The 21,639-nt window shown below is 44.3% G+C and overlaps 1 protein-coding gene across 3 annotated transcripts in view; it reads left to right on the top strand.

The window, feature by feature from the left end:
- ITPR2 (inositol 1,4,5-trisphosphate receptor type 2) overlaps nt 1–21,639 on the top strand; it is a 179,696-nt gene that overhangs the window by 27,409 nt on the left and 130,648 nt on the right. For all 3 annotated transcript variants that reach the window (XM_075275279.1, XM_075275281.1, XM_075275278.1), the window contains exons 3-10: nt 3,661–3,776; nt 6,633–6,719; nt 7,409–7,567; nt 7,699–7,797; nt 7,886–7,969; nt 8,248–8,394; nt 10,283–10,378; nt 16,266–16,307. In XM_075275279.1, the coding sequence (XP_075131380.1) occupies nt 3,661–3,776; nt 6,633–6,719; nt 7,409–7,567; nt 7,699–7,797; nt 7,886–7,969; nt 8,248–8,394; nt 10,283–10,378; nt 16,266–16,307 (830 nt within the window). The remainder of the gene's footprint in view (nt 1–3,660; nt 3,777–6,632; nt 6,720–7,408; nt 7,568–7,698; nt 7,798–7,885; nt 7,970–8,247; nt 8,395–10,282; nt 10,379–16,265; nt 16,308–21,639) is intronic.

Here is a 21,639-nt window from a genome sequence, read left to right as displayed (position 1 = left end):
CGCCGCTTCACTGATTCCAATGGAGTTGGAACTTTTTCTCTAGCCCCCACCAATCCTGAGAAATTGGTAGAGATACTTTTGCTGCCTGATGTCCTATCTAGCCTCTCTAATGACTAGTGGGTGATATCAGGCAGGGGGTGGGACTCACCCACTGGACTGCAGAGAGTCTAGTCAGGATATCGGGCACCTAAATTATCTGCTCTGATTGCTCGGGAACCGTGGGGGCTAGAGAAAAAATTCCAAGTGTGTCGGAATCAGTGGAGGGGGCACCTTAAGTATTTTTTCATTATAATCTGCTATCTCCTCGTAATTAGTAAAATGTATACATACCAAAAAAGCACCAGTGAATAGTTCTGAAATATCCTGTTTGTAGTGGAGCAGGCCCGGCGTTTGATACCGAGCCGGGGACTCCCCTATTTCACTCACTTGCTCCAATCATATATTTGGCAATGGTTTCAAATCAACCTCTTAAGGGGTCAGTAAACCTGAATTCCCATGTCACTTTACCTTTAAATTTTGTTTATTTTTGTCCTTAAGAGGAAATGTGTTTTCCTGCCCCCATGATATGATTTTATTGTATCCTGACTTTCTTCCTGAGGAAACCAACACGACTGTGGTCAGGTCTGTGAAAACGGGAACATATAATGGAGCAACGTGGAATATCTGGTTATACTCGGGCCCGCTGCTTCTTGTACGTACATGGAGGCTGCGATTAGACGTAATGACTGTAATTATCATGTGAATATCGCCGTGGGACTATATGGGTTGTTACCCACTGATGGATATTTCTCATGGACATTACATTATAATAGAATCTTACATCTGCTTAAAGGGGTTGTACACTTTATTTTAGAATAGACTGGTCACAGGATATTCCATGACTGAGAACCATAGTGATCAGCGGTAATCCCTTATGTAATCTGTTCAGTTTCCCTGCAGCACCACCACAGGTGAAATGCAGCATTACACAATGCCCATGCAAATTAATTGGCAGCCTGGTCATGCTGGGTCCTCCAGGTAGAGAGAGACACTTTATAGCTGCTCTACTCAGGTACTTAAAGTGAATGGGGCTGAGCTGTGCTTGGCATTCAATGAAGAGGCCGCAACGTTCACCCAAACCCTGCACCTTCTTCATCCAGCTGATCTTTAAGGGTCCCAGGTGTTGGATCCAACCAATCAGTATATACATCCAGGAAAGCTTCTTTAAGAATCTCCATCTCTCTCCTTCCAGGACCCATCCAGCATTCCATGGACAGTCATTGATTGTGTAATACTTAGTTTCTCCTCTGGGGGAGCTGCAGGGATATTGAATACTCACTGTCCAGTGTTATTACAGAGTACAGCTGATCCCTGGGGGTCAGAGAAGGGATCAATGGCCAATATCTATCTATCTATCTATCTATCTATCTATCTATCTATCTATCTATCTATCTATCTCCTATCTATATCTCTATCTATCTATTATCTATCTATCTATTATCTATCTATCTCCTATGTATCTATCTAACTATCTATCTATCTATCTATCTATCTCCTATCTATCTATCTATCTCCTATCTATCTATATCTATCTATCTATCTATCTATCTATCTATCTATCTATCTCCTATCTATCTATCTATCTATCTTGCATGCTATATCAGGTATTGTACCCCTGCAGCTGTGTGTGCAGTGACAACCAGCGACTGTTCTTGTTCTTCGTGTTTTGTGCATCAGTGAAACAAACCCATAATTGTCCTTCAAGCAGGAAGAAAAGTTCCCAACTCCATAGAGCCATTACAAATTCAGACACGTGAGCGGGCGCCGGGTGTTTGTTTTGGTTGCCGGATAATAATACAGTCAATTACTTGGGGCTCAGCACAAGGGCATCTAAAGTCTACAAGGTTACTGCCGCTGATGTGGATAGGCGGGGTTTAGAGGGAGAGATTGTTCTCCGGTTCATACAGACAGCGGAGTTGTTCTCCTCTGTGCTAAAAGCTGAGTGACTACCAATATGTCCGCCATTACAGGGTTTACTGGGGTTGTCACCCAGTACACCTCATTCCCAAATACCAAATCTGTATCCTCTATTCCTGATAGATAGTTGACTCCAATAATATGATAGATAGGACTTGCCAGATCCAAATTATGGAACCCTTCAAATATTCATAAGAGTCTTAAAGGGAGTATCATCTGACACCGGCATATCCACCCATTTCTGCGGATAGATAGGTTAGGGCAGTGATGGCGAACCTTTTAGAGACAAAATGCCCAACCTGCAACCCAAAACCCACTAAATTATCACAAAGTGCCAACACAGCAATTTAACTGTAATACTGTGTGAATCCACACAGTACAATCTGCTCCACAGTGACTCCTACACAATACAATATGCTCCACAGTGACCCCCACACAATACAATCTGCTCCACAGTGTCCCCTACACAATACAATCTGCTCCACAGTGACCCCCACACAATACAATCTGCTCCACAGTGACTCCTACACAATACAATATGCTCCACAGTGACCCCCATACAGTACAATCTGCTCCACAGTGACCCCCATACAGTACAATCTGCTCCACAGTGACCGCCATACAGTACAATCTGCTCCACAGTGACCGCCATACAGTACAATCTGCTCCACAGTGACCCCCACACAGTACAATCTGCTCCACAGTGACCGCCATACAGTACAGTCTGCTCCACAGTGACCCCCACACATTATAATCTGCTCCACAGTGCCCCCCACACATTATAATCTGCTCCACAGTGACCCCCACACATTATAATCTGCTCCACAGTGACCCACACACAGTACAATCTGCTCCACAGTGACCCCCACACAGTACAATCTGCTCCACAGTGACCCCCACACAGTACAATCTGCTCCACAGTGACCCCCACAGTACAGTCTGCTCCACAGTGACCCACACACAGTATAATCTGCTCCACAGTGACCCCCACACAGTACAATCTGCTCCACAGTGACCCCCACACAGTACAATCTCTGAGTGCCACCACTGGCACCCGTGCCATAGGTTCGCCATCACAGCTGAATCAAATGGTGTTTTCGCTGCTTCAGTTAACTACAAAGAGCGTCTCTCACTTTGGAGGACCAGACAGCCCATTGGTAGCAAATGTTCAGTTTCCCTACAGCAACCCCACAGGAGAAATGAGGTATTACACGGTTAACATTGAAATAAATGCGCTTTTTTTGGTCCTCCAGAGTGAGACGCTCCTTGCTGTCATATATACATTCTGCTGGGAAAACACGTAAAGTTCAGGTCTGTTGCTTCCGTGTCTGTCTGTAAATATGGCGGTAATGATAGTAATGGGTAACAGAGCTCCGGATCCCTTTGATGTGATCTGGGAAAGCGGCAGCTGGAAGATTAGATACAGAATACGACAAATAAGCAGAATATCCTGCGTTACTGGAAGCAAAGTTCACCATGACTTTCATTAGTCAGTGACTGATGGGGGTGGGGTATGCAGTTACTTTGACTTTTTGGTGAGGTTTACATTAAAATGAAAGATTTCCAGAAATTTCGACGATCCCCCATTTCTATGATGATCTGTGATCGCCCGGCACAGGCTTCGGCCTACCCATCGCTCCGCTCCTTCCGTTTTTCACCCTCACACCCGTTATTAATGGGGTGTTTTTTGTTTTTTTTTCCCAGATTGTCTCTTTAAGGTCTGTCCTATGAACAGATACTCCGCTCAGAAACAATTCTGGAAAGCAAAGCAGGCGAAACAAGGGAACAACACCGAAGCTGCGCTCCTCAAGAAGTTACAGGTAAGTACTCAAGTCTCGCCAATAAGGGACACATTTAAAGGGGTTGTCTGAGTAGTCTTTTTTTTTTTTTTTACTTACCTCCCCCTAGCGGTTCTGGGGTGGTCTGACCCCGGGTCACGTGATCAAAACCATTACCCGAGTCGCAACGTTTCCAACTTCGTCTCATTTTCACTAGTTGTTACCTGTGTTGGGGGTCTGGATTCGCTTTAGCCTGCCGTTCCCCATGGCAGGGGTGACTACGTGGGAAAAGGGGACAAAAGGGGCTGGTTCTAGACCTATTACCAAGGGTCGGAACCAATTGAGAAACCCCTTGAGGGAGGTAAGAAAAGACTCCCTGGACAATCCCTTTAATGTCAAGGGACTGTGTACCAGGAGGTGTAATAGAGGAACAGGAGAGGACAGAAAATCCAGAGATGTCGGTACAACAAAAAGGTTTTCTCAGGGATTTTCTTTTATATGGGGAGGTGCTGGGGTTACATGACACAGATGCTGGAGGACTCGGCACCCACGGCCATGACTTTTGGAATTTTGACCTCTTATCACCACCGTTCTGACTGAGGAGGTCACCTATACCAAGAATGAACATGTCTGCAGATTTAAAGGGCCAGCAGCGTATAATTGGATTTAACTGTATTGGTTCGGGAGAACACGCAGTATGGCTGCCATATGTCCCTCCAGTGGATCGCCATATATACCAACATCTGTAAATCCAGAGATCGGGTCGATCGATCCCATGTGCTGGTAGGAAAATGACGGAGAACTATGTAATACACAAAGCTGGGGGCTAACGAAGCACGTCTATAGGATGAAGACCTTGCAAACAGCTTCAGGGATTCGCTCCATAGTCACCGGTCTTCTCCTGGACCCCGGGGCCCATTATGGCCCCCGGATCCTCTAGTGCACCGATCCGATCCTCCAGGTGACGGCTATGGAGGTCATATGTGTCAGGTCCTGAAGTGTGAGGATGGCAGAGCTTCCTGGCATGGAGTGTTTGCCATCGACAGGCCGCGCCCTGCGTTGTTGGGCGGTGCAGTGACGCTGGGTATTATCAGAGAGCTGCAAGTGCACCGCCCTGTCCTGAGGGGTGCGAGCGAGGAGCTGCAGCATGGAAGAGCGCACTAACCCCAAAAACCAATAGTAAATCTATGTCCTGGAGGCGCACACCCCCGGAACGTTAAGAAGTCTATACAGCCATCAATTATCTGCTCCTGGGAAAGCTGGGTGGGAACCAATATGGCTAGAAACTTCTCAAAGCTGAGGGTTTGTTACAATGATATCCAGTCAATTTACAAGCTTTTATCCCCCGTGCCAGGTATATGAACCCCTTGCCCTACCTTAAAGGGATGATCCCATAATCCACTCCTCAGCATAGGTGATATATGTTTGACCACTAGGGGGCCTTACTGCTTCACTAAAGCGGGATCCCGCACTTGACTGTTTTTGTGAGACCCCCTTCTAAGGGGTTTGTCCACCCCTGCTCGGTTTGCAAAAGTGTATCAGCCTGGAGTCCATATTGTTGGATCAGCATCCGAGTGCCTAGACTGCATGCAATTGTAACAAACCCTCAGCTGTGAGAAGAAAGAATGGCGAGCCATTGAGTATATTACAACATTTAGGATCAAATTGCTCTAACCTACAACATCCCCCAGCGTGACCCGCCTTAAAGCCCCCAGCCCCTGACGGCACATGTGGATGACGGGCATCAGACTGTGATCCCTGCAGCAGGAGGTGGCACAATACTGGCTCATTGTGCCCGATGGGCCCGCAGTTTTTAGCCTTGGCACGTGGGAGTTGTGACATTTCCCCGCCGCCACAGACCTCATTCCTGCAGTGTCACGGTGGGTCATTGTCTTCTATCTGAGGGATACAAATTAAAGGGGTCACAAACTTTAATGTAATCAGAAAGGGGGGGGGATAAAAACGCGCTGATACTTACCTGTATCCTCCCGACCTTCACTGCAGCATTTGTATACAGAGAGGTTACAGTCCTGTTTATTTGAATGGGACTGAGCTGTCCTGAATCAGCACTGCAGCTGATCGGCGGGGGTGTTTGGAGTTGAACTTCCCCACTGATTACACAATGATGGTCTGCTCCAAATGCAAGTTTTTAGGCACAAAGGCGGGACTTATATAAATTTGCATAAAATAGGCAAGGGTCCCATTTATACAAATTTGCATTGTTACCTTAAATTTTAAGGGAGGGGCTTGAGTAGTTTTAAGTTGAGTTTAGGGTGTGGTTTATAAAAAAAATTTGCATAAATGGAGGCGGTCTATCAATTTGAGGGTGGGGCCTATATTGAGTTTGGGTGGGCTTTATATAGATTTATATTAAAACGGGGGCATTGTTAATTTTGGGGGCGGAGCTTACTAGATTTGCAGGAAAGGAGTGGTTTGTATACTATTCTAGGGTAGGTTTCTGATATACAGCTATACACCGCTGTGTGCGGGTGAGGTGTGACAACCTCTGGGTGACACACACATTGTGCACTCACTTAGCACCTTTGTCTTTCATTGGGCGGTGTGATTTGCATGTGCGAGCGTTATAGCACGGTACACACAGCGCTCCTCTGTCGCTGACAGTCTGGCCATTGTCTTCTGTCCCACTTATCCCCGGCAACTTCCTCTCCTCAAGGACAAGCTGAATAGCCTGCAGTGACCCCATTATACAGATTATGTAACTGCATTGTAGGTCCTCCAGCAGCGCAGAGTATTTCAGGAGAGTGCTTTACTGATATTGTTGGAGGTCATACATTGACTGTAACATAATGGCAGGAACAGAGATCTGCAGCAGCACAGAGTGTTTCAGAAGAGCAGTCATTGTCTATGGTAGTGACTCTGTATCCTTGTCTTCCCCAGCACGCCGCTGAACTGGAGCAGAAACAAAATGAGTCTGAAAACAGAAAACTCCTGGGAGAGATTGTCAAGTACAGCAATGTTATACAGGTAAGAGGCAGCGTAGTGATGTCACAGTACAGGGTAATACACACAGTGATGTCACAGTACAGGGATAATACACACAGTGATGTCACAGTACAGAGATAATACACACAGTGATGTCACAGTACAGGATAATACACACGGTGATGTCACAGTACAGGATAATACACACAGTGATGTCACAGTACAGGATAATACACACAGTGATGTCACAGTACAGGGATAATACACACAGTGATGTCACAATACAGGATAATACACACAGTGATGTCACAGTACAGAGATAATACACACAGTGATGTCACAGTACAGAGATAATACGTACAGAGATAATACACACAGTGATGTCACAGTACAGAGATAATACACACAGTGATGTCACAGTACAGAGATAATACACACAGTGATGTCACAGTACAGGATAATACACACAGTGATGTCACAGTACAGAGATAATACACACAGTGATGTCACAGTACAGAGATAATACACACAGTGATGTCACAGTACAGAGATAATACACACAGTGATGTCACAGTACAGGATAATACACACAGTGATGTCACAGTACAGAGATAATACACACAGTGATGTCACAGTACAGGACAATACACACAGTGATGTCACAGATTGTATGTCATCATACTTCTTCCTTCATTCTTCCATGATCCTATATACTAAATCTCTATTGACAGTTACTTCACATTAAAAGTAATAAATACCTCACCGTCAACAAGAGACTGCCGGCCCTGCTGGAGAAGAACGCTATGCGTGTCTCCCTCGATGCGGCGGGGAATGAGGGCTCCTGGTTCTACATCCAGCCTTTCTGGAAGCTCCGGAGCGAGGGAGACAATGTAAGTGTATGGGCACTTGGGGGCTCGTCTGGGATATAACATTGATAATGTGTAATGGGGGTGGAGGTGGCTACCTCACCCTCCCACTGCTGCAGAGATTAATGTCAGTGGCTATGATCTCTGATTCTCAGGTGGTGGTGGGAGATAAGGTGGTCCTGATGCCAGTGAATGCCGGACAGCCACTTCATGCCAGTAATATAGAACTACTGGATAATCCTGGCTGCAAAGAGGTACGTGTTCCATATATAGCTAAGGTAGAGAGAGTATAGTATATATACTGCAGAATAACTAGGTGCCCCCTTTTTCTGTACATATCAGGTAAACGCAGTTAATTGTAACACAAGCTGGAAGGTTGCGCTCTTCATGAAGTACAGTGACTACAGGGATGATGTTCTGAAGGGGGTAAGTACCAAGATAGGACCATGTGAATCAATGTTGTAATTCTGGTAATGGACGGGTTAATGTGGTCCTGCGGTGTAGGCTGTGTGACAAGTAGCTGAACATTACAGAGAGAACTATGAAGCCATGAACAGCTGCACAGTTCTCTGTGTGACTCGCCTCTACTGGTGTATCTCGTATATAACCATAGACATACCACTGAGGTAGAATTCCCAACTCCCTTTGACTGTTTATTGTACTGGTGTCCACTCCTAAGGTTCGTCTGGTCTGTTGTCCCGCAGGGTGACGTGGTCAGGTTGTTCCATGCAGAACAGGAGAAGTTTTTGACATGTGATGAGTATGAGAAGAAGCAGCACATCTTTCTGAGGACGACGTTACGACAGTCAGCCACGTCTGCCACGAGTTCTAAAGCCTTATGGGAAATAGAGGTAATTGTTATATATAGTCGTACAGTCCTCCGGTGAGCGCAGCTCTGGAGTATAATACAGGATAAGTAATGTAATGTATGTACACAGTGACTGTACCAGCAGAATAGTGAGTGCAGCTCTGGTGTATAATACAGGATAAGTAATATAATGTATGTACACAGTGACTGCACCAGCAGAATAGTGAGTATAGCTCCGGAGTATAATACAGGATAAGTAATGTAATGTATGTACACAGTGACTGTACCAGCAGAATAGTGAGCGCAGCTCTGGGGTATAATACAGGATAAGTAATGTAATGTATGTACACAGTGACTGCACCAGCAGAATAGTGAGTGCAGCTCTGGAGTATAATACAGGATAAGTAATGTAATGTATGTACACAGTGACTGTACCAGCAGAATAGTGAGCACAGCTCTGGAGTATAATACAGGATAAGTAATGTAATGTATGTACACAGTGACTGCACCAGCAGAATAGTGAGCGCAGCTCTGGAGTATAATACAGGATAAGTAATGTAATGTATGTACACAGTGACTGCACCAGCAGAATAGTGAGCGCAGCTCTGGAGTATAATACAGGATAAGTAATGTAATGTATGTACACAGTGACTGCACCAGCAGAATAGTGAGCGCAGCTCTGGAGTATAATACAGGATAAGTAATGTAATGTATGTACACAGTGACTGCACCAGCAGAATAGTGAGCGCAGCTCTGGAGTATAATACAGGATAAGTAATGTAATGTATGTACACAGTGACTGCACCAGCAGAATAGTGAGCGCAGCTCTGGAGTATAATACAGGATAAGTAATGTAATGTATGTACACAGTGACTGCACCAGCAGAATAGTGAGCGCAGCTCTGGAGTATAATACAGGATAAGTAATGTAATGTATGTACACAGCGACTATACCAGCAGAATAGTGAGCGCAGCTCTGGAGTATAATACAGGATAAGTAATGTAATGTATGTACACAGTGACTGCACCAGCAGAATAGTGAGCGCAGCTCTGGAGTATAATACAGGATAAGTAATGTAATGTATGTACACAGTGACTGTACCAGCAGAATAGTGAGTGCAGCTCTGGTGTATAATACAGGATAAGTAATGTATGTACACAGTGACTGCACCAGCAGAATAGTGAGTACAGCTCCGGAGTATAATACAGGATAAGTAATGTAATGTATGTACACAGTGACTGTACCAGCAGAATAGTGAGCGCAGCTCTGGAGTATAATACAGGATAAGTAATGTAATGTATGTACACAGTGACTGCACCAGCAGAATAGTGAGCGCAGCTCTGGAGTATAATACAGGATAAGTAATGTAATGTATGTACACAGTGACTGTACTAGCAGAATAGTGAGCGCAGCTCTGGAGTATAATACAGGATAAGTAATGTAATGTATGTACACAGTGACTGCACCAGCAGAATAGTGAGCACAGCTCTGGAGTATAATACAGGATAAGTAATGTAATGTATGTACACAGTGACTGTACCAGCAGAATAGTGAGCGCAGCTCTGGAGTATAATACAGGATAAGTAATGTAATGTATGTACACAGTGACTGTACCAGCAGAATAGTGAGCGCAGCTCTGGAGTATAATACAGGATAAGTAATGTAATGTATGTACACAGTGACTGTACTAGCAGAATAGTGAGCGCAGCTCTGGAGTATAATACAGGATAAGTAATGTAATGTATGTACACAGTGACTGTACCAGCAGAATAGTGAGCGCAGCTCTGGAGTATAATACAGGATAAGTAATGTAATGTATGTACACAGTGACTGCACCAGCAGAATAGTGAGCGCAGCTCTGGAGTATAATACAGGATGTATATATTTTTGTGGTGTTACATTATATGTTACTATGTTCTTTCATTCTATAGGTTGTACACCATGACCCTTGCAGGGGAGGTGCCGGCCAGTGGAATAGCTTATTTCGGTTCAAGCACCTGGCCACTGGGAATTACCTGGCCGCAGAGGTGAGTCTCAGTATCTCTCAGTAGTGCAGTCTCAGGCTTCAGGCCTGAATCTTCAGGAGGGCATAGCTCAGCCTTATAGTAATATATTGAGAAGCTGGTATCAGATATTTAGTATACACCATCGGCTTTGTCTATGGATTTATTATGGCTGATCTTTGGAGAGCGAAATCCACTCCTATCTTTGTAAAACCGATCAAAATACCGCTGTGGAAATCGCCATTACCATTACCTGGCTGCAGGTGGCGCCGAGCGCTTATGATTTCTCTGATTACAGTTTTAGGTATTGTTTTGCTGCGCTGTATAACTTTGGCGCCTCTTCTAATCACCGTCCCGCTGCGTTGTACAGATAACCCCGCCGCACAATGCTCTGTTTGTTCCGCCATCCTCTCTTGTCTTCATAGGAGATGCGTGGAAAGTTTTTCAATGTCACCGCGGCTGCAGAGCGTTACCTCGGTTTGTTGGCCCAGCGCTGACTATTCTGGACCAAGGCCAGACCCGGCCGAGCTCCTGGCCCTCATTTACATCTGGGGAATTGGCTGCGGCTCTTCTTGGTGTATAATACGGGGAATGGGGGGTGAGGCTAATGGGTCGTATTTGCTTCTATTCTCTTAAAGGGACAGTGACCCTAATATCAGCATTTACAGATCAAATGAGGGTCATCAGTGTGTATTGTGTCCTGAATTCCTTACATAAGGTGACCCCGTGACCTGTTTAGGACTCCAAGGTCACGTGACCAAACAGCTGTTATCTATAAAGTGGAATACAACCATTTGCAAGCATTTTACTGCCCCTAGTGGTGAAATTTCAGTATAGCAGGTGATAGTATTTCATCTGGCTGGTTTCTGCCCCTTCTTAAAGGGAGTGTGTCACAGACCCAACACATCGGCCCAGACTGTCAGATGGATAGCTTAGGGTCACCTGAACCAAACGATGTTCTCCCCTTCTGAATCGGTGGCTCTGTTCCCGAGATATTGCTGTTTTTTCAATATGCAAATGAGATCAAGGGTGCCGCCATTGTTCCAGAGAGCTCATTTGCATATTGAAAAACCAGCGATATCTCTGGAACAGAGGCAGCGATTCAGACAGGGAAAACACTGTTTGGTTCAGGTGACCCTAAGCTATCTATCGGTGGGGCTGAGGCGATATGCCGGGTGTGGTCACACACTCCTTTTAATTCTAATAATCTTTATATAGACTAAAGTCCAAGCAAAGAGACAGAAGCAGCGATGCCCTGACTGTGCGTGCGGGTTGTCAGGTTATGTAGGGCCGTGTCCTAGGTGGCAGTGACCTCCTTTAAGAAACCCTATAATCTGAGGCAGCACGAAGAAGCTGATTGGTTTTCCTTCTCTTTCTTCCAGACAATCCTCTGTGAGCTAAAGACTGCACACATCTGTGTCGGAGCTGTTAGTTTGTTGCAATGTATCATCGCAGGGAAAATTACTAGCCAGTAGGGGACAACAAATTCCAGCATGCTGAGAGTTGTAGTTCCTCATCAGCTGTAAGTGCACAGAATAGAATAAGATAGAATGTGAACCAGCCACTAGATGGCAGCACAAGAACACAGTATAGCCATGGCCAGGCTGAAAACCCATCAGTAAATCTTGGGCTTGTTACTGGGACGATTATTTATAGGGAGGAGAACTAGATCCGGACGTCCACCTGTCACTCACCCCCCCCCCCCCCCCCGACTTTTTATGACCCCGTTATGAACGTGATATGTCCGCAGCTTCCAGATCAGTTCAGCATCACTGATATCATTCACAGGTCTGGTGACAGATTTCATGCATTTGGCCAATTTCTATTTTTTGCATCCTAATATGGAGGAGCGGATCAGCCCCCCCATTAAGTGAGCGCAGCTCTGGAGTATAGTACAGGATAAGTAATGTAATGTATGTACACAGTGACTGTACCAGCAGAATAGTGAGCGCAGCTCTGGAGTATAATACAGGATAAGTAATGTAATGTATGTACACAGTGACTGCACCAGCAGAATAGTGAGCGCAGCTCTGGAGTATAATACAGGATAAGTAATGTAATGTATGTACACAGTGACTGTACCAGCAGAATAGTGAGCACAGCTCTGGAGTATAATACAGGATAAGTAATGTAATGTATGTACACAGTGACTGCACCAGCAGAATAGTGAGCGCAGCTCTGGAGTATAATACAGGATAAGTAATGTAATGTATGTACACAGTGACTGTACTAGCAGAATAGTGAGCGCAGCTCTGGAGTATAATACAGGATAAGTAATGTAATGTATGTACACAGTGACTGTACCAGCAGAATAGTGAGCGCAGCTCTGGAGTATAATACAGGATAAGTAATGTAATGTATGTACACAGTGACTGCACCAGCAGAATAGTGAGCGCAGCTCTGGAGTATAATACAGGATAAGTAATGTAATGTATGTACACAGTGACTGCACCAGCAGAATAGTGAGCGCAGCTCTGGAGTATAATACAGGATAAGTAATGTAATGTATGTACACAGTGACTGCACCAGCAGAATAGTGAGCGCAGCTCTGGAGTATAATACAGGATAAGTAATGTAATGTATGCACACAGTGACTGCACCAGCAGAATAGTGAGCGCAGCTCTGGAGTATAATACAGGATAAGTAATGTAATGTATGTACACAGTGACTGTACTAGCAGAATAGTGAGCGCAGCTCTGGAGTATAATACAGGATAAGTAATGTAATGTATGTACACAGTGACTGCACCAGCAGAATAGTGAGCGCAGCTCTGGAGTATAATACAGGATAAGTAATGTAATGTATGTACACAGTGGCTGCACCAGCAGAATAGTGAGCGCAGCTCTGGAGTATAATACAGGATAAGTAATGTAATGTATGTACACAGTGGCTGCACCAGCAGAATAGTGAGCGCAGCTCTGGAGTATAATACAGGATAAGTAATGTAATGTATGTACACAGTGACTGCACCAGCAGAATAGTGAGCGCAGCTCTGGAGTATAATACAGGATAAGTAATGTAATGTATGTACACAGTGACTGCACCAGCAGAATAGTGAGCGCAGCTCTGGAGTATAATACAGGATAAGTAATGTATGTACACAGTGACTGTACCAGCAGAATAGTGAGCGCAGCTCTGGAGTATAATACAGGATAAGTAATGTAATGTATGTACACAGTGGCTGCACCAGCAGAATAGTGAGCACAGCTCTGGAGTATAATACAGAATAAGTAATGTAATGTATGTACACAGTGACTGCACCAGCAGAATAGTGAGCGCAGCTCTGGAGTATAATACAGGATAAGTAATGTAATGTATGTACACAGTGACTGTACCAGCAGAATAGTGAGCGCAGCTCTGGAGTATAATACAGGATAAGTAATGTAATGTATGTACACAGTGGCTGCACCAGCAGAATAGTGAGCACAGCTCTGGAGTATAATACAGAATAAGTAATGTAATGTATGTACACAGTGACTGCACCAGCAGAATAGTGAGCGCAGCTCTGGAGTATAATACAGGATAAGTAATGTAATGTATGTACACAGTGACTGTACCAGCAGAATAGTGAGCGCAGCTCTGGAGTATAATACAGGATAAGTAATGTAATGTATGTACACAGTGACTGCACCAGCAGAATAGTGAGCGCAGCTCTGGAGTATAATACAGGATAAGTAATGTAATGTATGTACACAGTGACTGCACCAGCAGAATAGTGAGCGCAGCTCTGGAGTATAATACAGGCTGTATCTCAGGATCAGTATATGTAACTGAGCGTTTCTCTTTTGGCACAGCATTGGTTCATGTATCTTTATTCGTCTTATCGGCGGGTCTTGCAGATGACATGGAGTCGGTCCGGCTTTCTCACCAGGGGTTGCAGTCAGGAAGGAAGTTGGGCACAATGTGTGAATTAGGCAGTGGCTGCAGTTTTGCTGTCGGTGAGATTAGTTGCCCGGGCTCTTATCGATGAGATCTTGGCCGCCTTTCTTGACAGATTTCTCATTAACTCTTTCCTCAGTTTGCGGCAGGCGTCCATGTTACCGCCGGTCACACGGTCATACAATTACTGGAAGCTGCCTGCTGGGAAGGAGGAGACGGTGGGGATGTGCCAGCGCCTGACGTGTGACCCAACACTGTACGGGGGGAGATCAGAAATCTTACTATCTATATTATCCCCATCAGATGTTACTTCTATCTGTGTCTGAGAAAGCTGGGTGATACCCCAAATGGCCGCCATTACAGCTACAAGGGCTGCGCTCTACTGTCCAGTTATATAGTGACAGGTATCACACGTTCAGGAGGCTCGAAAAGCTGGTTGACATTGCAGCTATGTTGATAGTCGGCCCCCCCTTGTGGCGCTCATGTTATAGTATACGGGGTCTGCGGCTGTCACTGTATATAGAAGGCCGCTACTGTCTGTATCCTGAGCAGTCTGTAGCTGTGATTGGGAATATGGCGCGCTCACGTATCAGGAAAACACTGAAGGCACTTATTAGGCGTCCATTACTGTCACTTATAAAAGTACTACATGCGGTATATACCTCTGACTGCCGCTCTACATGCGGTATATACCTCTCACTGACGCTCTACATGCGGTATATACCTCTCACTGACGCTCTACATGCAGTATATACCTCTGACGGCCGCTCTACATGCAGTATATACCTCTCACGGCCTCACTACATGCAGTATATAGCTCTGATGGCCTCACTACATGCAGTATATAGCTCTGATGGCCTCACTACATGCAGTATATAGCTCTGATGGCCTCACTACATGCAGTATATAGCTCTGATGGCCTCACTACATGCAGTATATAGCTCTGATGGCCTCACTACATGCGGTATATTCCTCTGACTGCCTCACTACATGCAGTATATAGCTCTGACGATCTCACTACATGCGGTATATAGCTCTCATGGCCTCACTACATGCGGTATATAGCTCTCATGGCCTCACTACATGCGGTATATAGCTCTCATGGCCTCACTACATGCAGTATATACCTCTGACTGCCTCACTACATGCAGTATATAGCTCTGACTGTCTCACTACATGCGGTATATAGCTCTCATGGCCTCACTACATGCGGTATATAGCTCTCACGGCCTCACTACATGCAGTATATAGCTCTGATGGCCTCACTACATGCGGTATATTCCTCTGACTGCCTCACTACATGCAGTATATAGCTCTGACGGTCTCACTACATGCGGTATATAGCTCTCATGGCCTCACTACATGCGGTATATAGCTCTCATAGCCTCACTACATGCGGTATATAGCTCTCATGGCCTCACTACATGCAGTATATACCTCTCACGGCCTCACTACATGCGGTATATAGCTCTCATGGCCTCACTACATGCGGTATATACCTCTGATGGCCTCATTACATGCAGTATATACCTATGACTACCTCACTATATGCGGTGTATACCTCTGATGGCCTACCTACATGCAGTATATAGCTGTTATGGCCTCACTACATGCCGTAATTCTGCATCTTCCTCGTTCTTATATTGTAAAGTTTCTTCTGAACGTCTTGAGATTCCCCTTTGGGCACTTTGTAACAATATAAGATGTTATATAGAGAGCGTTACCAGCGATGTGACCGCCGCCGTCTCCCCGCCGCCGCCGAGATTCTTATGCATTAAGTTTACTAATTAGGCCTAAGCTTTTTCTTTGTCTTCCACTACAAGTAACGCCCCCTACTGAGCGCAGCAGAGCGGGGTCACAGGTAACCTGTAAGTGGGGGGGGGGAGATGTGCGGAGCGGCGCCATTAGTGCAGTCAGCGCTCCTTATCGGCGACACCCCCCCCCCCCCCCCCCCCCGCGACTCCATATTAAGGACGAGGCGGCTCCTTATCTGGAAATTAATAGTAACAATTTATTTTTGTTTTGTTTTTAGATCAACCCAGATTATCGGGACGTCAGCGACGGCAAAGTTACAGTAAGTACAAGATTATTCATAAAGTGTAGTCGTATTCAGTCATATATAGGGGATCTCCAATAATGGCTCGTACCCCTGTACATAAAAGGGGTACCAAGATCACAGGGGGCGCACAAGAAACCAGTCTAATCTGTGGGAGACTCCGGCAATAAGTGCTCAGTTCTTATGTAGCATCCCCAGAGGTGAAATGAAGTATTACATCATTCCTATGGAAATCAATGAGTCTAATGTAATGCATGGACGTCTGGAGTCCTCCAAAGGTAGAGACACTCTTTATATATAGCTGCTCTCCACTCTGGATCACTGAAGAGAGTCCTGTATTTAGAAGTAGATCCCTTTAAGATGTATTTCTATTAATCAATGACTCCATAAGCAAAATAGTGAGCGCAGCTCTGGAGTATAATACAGGATAAGTAATGTAATGTATGTACACAGTGACTGTACCAGCAGAATAGTGAGCGCAGCTCTGGAGTATAATACAGGATAAGTAATGTAATGTATGTACACAGTGACTGTACCAGCAGAATAGTGAGTGCAGCTCTGGAGTATAATACAGGATAAGTAATGTAATGTATGTACACAGTGACTGTACCAGCAGAATAGTGAGTGCAGCTCTGGAGTATAATACAGGATAAGTAATGTAATGTATGTACACAGTGACTGTACCAGCAGAATAGTGAGCGCAGCTCTGGAGTATAATACAGGATAAGTAATGTATGTACACAATGACTGTACCAGCAGAATAGTGAGCGCAGCTCTGGAGTATAATACAGGATAAGTAATGTAATGTATGTACACAGTGACTGCACCAGCAGAATAGTGAGCGCAGCTCTGGAGTATAATACAGGATAAGTAATGTAATGTATGTACACAGTGACTGTACCAGCAGAATAGTGAGTGCAGCTCTGGAGTATAATACAGGATAAGTAATGTAATGTATGTACACAGTGACTGTACCAGCAGAATAGTGAGTGCAGCTCTGGAGTATAATACAGGATAAGTAATGTAATGTATGTACACAGTGACTGTACCAGCAAAATAGTGAGCGCAGCTCTGGAGTATAATGCAGGATAAGTAATGTAATGTATGTACACAGTGACTGTACCAGCAGAATAGTGAGCGCAGCTCTGGAGTATAATACAGGATAAGTAATGTATGTACACAGTGACTGCACCAGCAGAATAGTGAGCGCAGCTCTGGAGTATAATACAGGATAAGTAATGTAATGTATGTACACAGTGACTGCACCAGCAGAATAGTGAGCGCAGCTCTGGAGTATAATACAGGATAAGTAATGTAATGTATGTACACAGTGACTGTACCAGCAGAATAGTGAGCGCAGCTCTGGAGTATAATACAGGATAAGTAATGTAATGTATGTACACGGTGACTGCACCAGCAGAATAGTGAGCGCAGCTCTGGAGTATAATACAGGATAAGTAATGTAATGTATGTACACGGTGACTGCACCAGCAGAATAGTGAGTGCAGCTCTGCAGTATAATACAGGATAAGTAATGTAATGTATGTACACAGTGACTGCACCAGCAGAATAGTGAGCGCAGCTCTGGAGTATAATACAGGATAAGTAATGTAATGTATGTACACAGTGACTGTACCAGCAGAATAGTGAGCGCAGCTCTGGAGTATAATACAGGATAAGTAATGTAATGTATGTACACAGTGACTGTACCAGCAGAATAGTGAGCGCAGCTCTGGAGTATAATGCAGGATAAGTAATGTAATGTATGTACACAGTGACTGTACCAGCAGAATAGTGAGCGCAGCTCTGGAGTATAATGCAGGATAAGTAATGTAATGTATGTACACAGTGACTGTACCAGCAGAATAGTGAGCGCAGCTCTGGAGTATAATGCAGGATAAGTAATGTAATGTATGTACACAGTGACTGTACCAGCAGAATAGTGAGCGCAGCTCTGGAGTATAATGCAGGATAAGTAATGTAATGTATGTACACAGTGACTGTACCAGCAGAATAGTGAGCGCAGCTCTGGAGTATAATACAGGATAAGTAATGTATGTACACAATGACTGTACCAGCAGAATAGTGAGCGCAGCTCTGGAGTATAATACAGGATAAGTAATGTAATGTATGTACACAGTGACTGCACCAGCAGAATAGTGAGCGCAGCTCTGGAGTATAATACAGGATAAGTAATGTAATGTATGTACACAGTGACTGTACCAGCAGAATAGTGAGTGCAGCTCTGGAGTATAATACAGGATAAGTAATGTAATGTATGTACACAGTGACTGTACCAGCAGAATAGTGAGCGCAGCTCTGGAGTATAATACAGGATAAGTAATGTATGTACACAATGACTGTACCAGCAGAATAGTGAGCGCAGCTCTGGAGTATAATACAGGATAAGTAATGTAATGTATGTACACAGTGACTGCACCAGCAGAATAGTGAGCGCAGCTCTGGAGTATAATACAGGATAAGTAATGTAATGTATGTACACAGTGACTGTACCAGCAGAATAGTGAGTGCAGCTCTGGAGTATAATACAGGATAAGTAATGTAATGTATGTACACAGTGACTGTACCAGCAGAATAGTGAGTGCAGCTCTGGAGTATAATACAGGATAAGTAATGTAATGTATGTACACAGTGACTGCACCAGCAGAATAGTGAGCGCAGCTCTGGAGTATAATACAGGATAAGTAATGTAATGTATGTACACAGTGACTGTACCAGCAAAATAGTGAGCGCAGCTCTGGAGTATAATGCAGGATAAGTAATGTAATGTATGTACACAGTGACTGTACCAGCAGAATAGTGAGCGCAGCTCTGGAGTATAATACAGGATAAGTAATGTATGTACACAGTGACTGCACCAGCAGAATAGTGAGCGCAGCTCTGGAGTATAATACAGGATAAGTAATGTAATGTATGTACACAGTGACTGCACCAGCAGAATAGTGAGCGCAGCTCTGGAGTATAATACAGGATAAGTAATGTAATGTATGTACACGGTGACTGCACCAGCAGAATAGTGAGCGCAGCTCTGGAGTATAATACAGGATAAGTAATGTAATGTATGTACACGGTGACTGCACCAGCAGAATAGTGAGTGCAGCTCTGCAGTATAATACAGGATAAGTAATGTAATGTATGTACACAGTGACTGCACCAGCAGAATAGTGAGCGCAGCTCTGGAGTATAATACAGGATAAGTAATGTAATGTATGTACACAGTGACTGTACCAGCAGAATAGTGAGCGCAGCTCTGGAGTATAATACAGGATAAGTAATGTAATGTATGTACACAGTGACTGTACCAGCAGAATAGTGAGCGCAGCTCTGGAGTATAATGCAGGATAAGTAATGTAATGTATGTACACAGTGACTGTACCAGCAGAATAGTGAGCGCAGCTCTGGAGTATAATGCAGGATAAGTAATGTAATGTATGTACACAGTGACTGTACCAGCAGAATAGTGAGCGCAGCTCTGGAGTATAATGCAGGATAAGTAATGTAATGTATGTACACAGTGACTGTACCAGCAGAATAGTGAGCGCAGCTCTGGAGTATAATGCAGGATAAGTAATGTAATGTATGTACACAGTGACTGTACCAGCAGAATAGTGAGCGCAGCTCTGGAGTATAATACAGGATAAGTAATGTATGTACACAATGACTGTACCAGCAGAATAGTGAGCGCAGCTCTGGAGTATAATACAGGATAAGTAATGTAATGTATGTACACAGTGACTGTACCAGCAGAATAGTGAGTGCAGCTCTGGAGTATAATACAGGATAAGTAATGTAATGTATGTACACAGTGACTGCACCAGCAGAATAGTGAGCGCAGCTCTGGAGTATAATACAGGATAAGTAATGTAATGTATGTACACAGTGACTGTACCAGCAAAATAGTGAGCGCAGCTCTGGAGTATAATGCAGGATAAGTAATGTAATGTATGTACACAGTGACTGTACCAGCAGAATAGTGAGCGCAGCTCTGGAGTATAATACAGGATAAGTAATGTATGTACACAGTGACTGCACCAGCAGAATAGTGAGCGCAGCTCTGGAGTATAATACAGGATAAGTAATGTAATGTATGTACACAGTGACTGCACCAGCAGAATAGTGAGCGCAGCTCTGGAGTATAATACAGGATAAGTAATGTAATGTATGTACACAGTGACTGTACCAGCAGAATAGTGAGCGCAGCTCTGGAGTATAATACAGGATAAGTAATGTAATGTATGTACACGGTGACTGCACCAGCAGAATAGTGAGCGCAGCTCTGGAGTATAATACAGGATAAGTAATGTAATGTATGTACACGGTGACTGCACCAGCAGAATAGTGAGTGCAGCTCTGCAGTATAATACAGGATAAGTAATGTAATGTATGTACACAGTGACTGCACCAGCAGAATAGTGAGCGCAGCTCTGGAGTATAATACAGGATAAGTAATGTAATGTATGTACACAGTGACTGTACCAGCAGAATAGTGAGCGCAGCTCTGGAGTATAATACAGGATAAGTAATGTAATGTATGTACACAGTGACTGTACCAGCAGAATAGTGAGCGCAGCTCTGGAGTATAATGCAGGATAAGTAATGTAATGTATGTACACAGTGACTGTACCAGCAGAATAGTGAGCGCAGCTCTGGAGTATAATGCAGGATAAGTAATGTAATGTATGTACACAGTGACTGTACCAGCAGAATAGTGAGCGCAGCTCTGGAGTATAATGCAGGATAAGTAATGTAATGTATGTACACAGTGACTGTACCAGCAGAATAGTGAGCGCAGCTCTGGAGTATAATGCAGGATAAGTAATGTAATGTATGTACACAGTGACTGTACCAGCAGAATAGTGAGCGCAGCTCTGGAGTATAATACAGGATAAGTAATGTATGTACACAATGACTGTACCAGCAGAATAGTGAGCGCAGCTCTGGAGTATAATACAGGATAAGTAATGTAATGTATGTACACAGTGACTGCACCAGCAGAATAGTGAGCGCAGCTCTGGAGTATAATACAGGATAAGTAATGTAATGTATGTACACAGTGACTGCACCAGCAGAATAGTGAGCGCAGCTCTGGAGTATAATGCAGGATAAGTAATGTAATGTATGTACACAGTGACTGTACCAGCAGAATAGTGAGCGCAGCTCTGGAGTATAATACAGGATAAGTAATGTAATGTATGTACAGAGTGACTGCACCAGCAGAATAGTGAGCGCAGCTCTGGAGTATAATACAGGATAAGTAATGTAATGTATGTACAGAGTGACTGTACCAGCAGAATAGTGAGCGCAGTTCTGGAGTATAATACAGGATAAG

Source organism: Leptodactylus fuscus, chromosome 5 (genome assembly GCF_031893055.1).
Source record: "Leptodactylus fuscus isolate aLepFus1 chromosome 5, aLepFus1.hap2, whole genome shotgun sequence".
Taxonomy (NCBI): domain Eukaryota; kingdom Metazoa; phylum Chordata; class Amphibia; order Anura; family Leptodactylidae; genus Leptodactylus; species Leptodactylus fuscus.
This window is presented reverse-complemented; position numbering and strand designations above follow the sequence as displayed.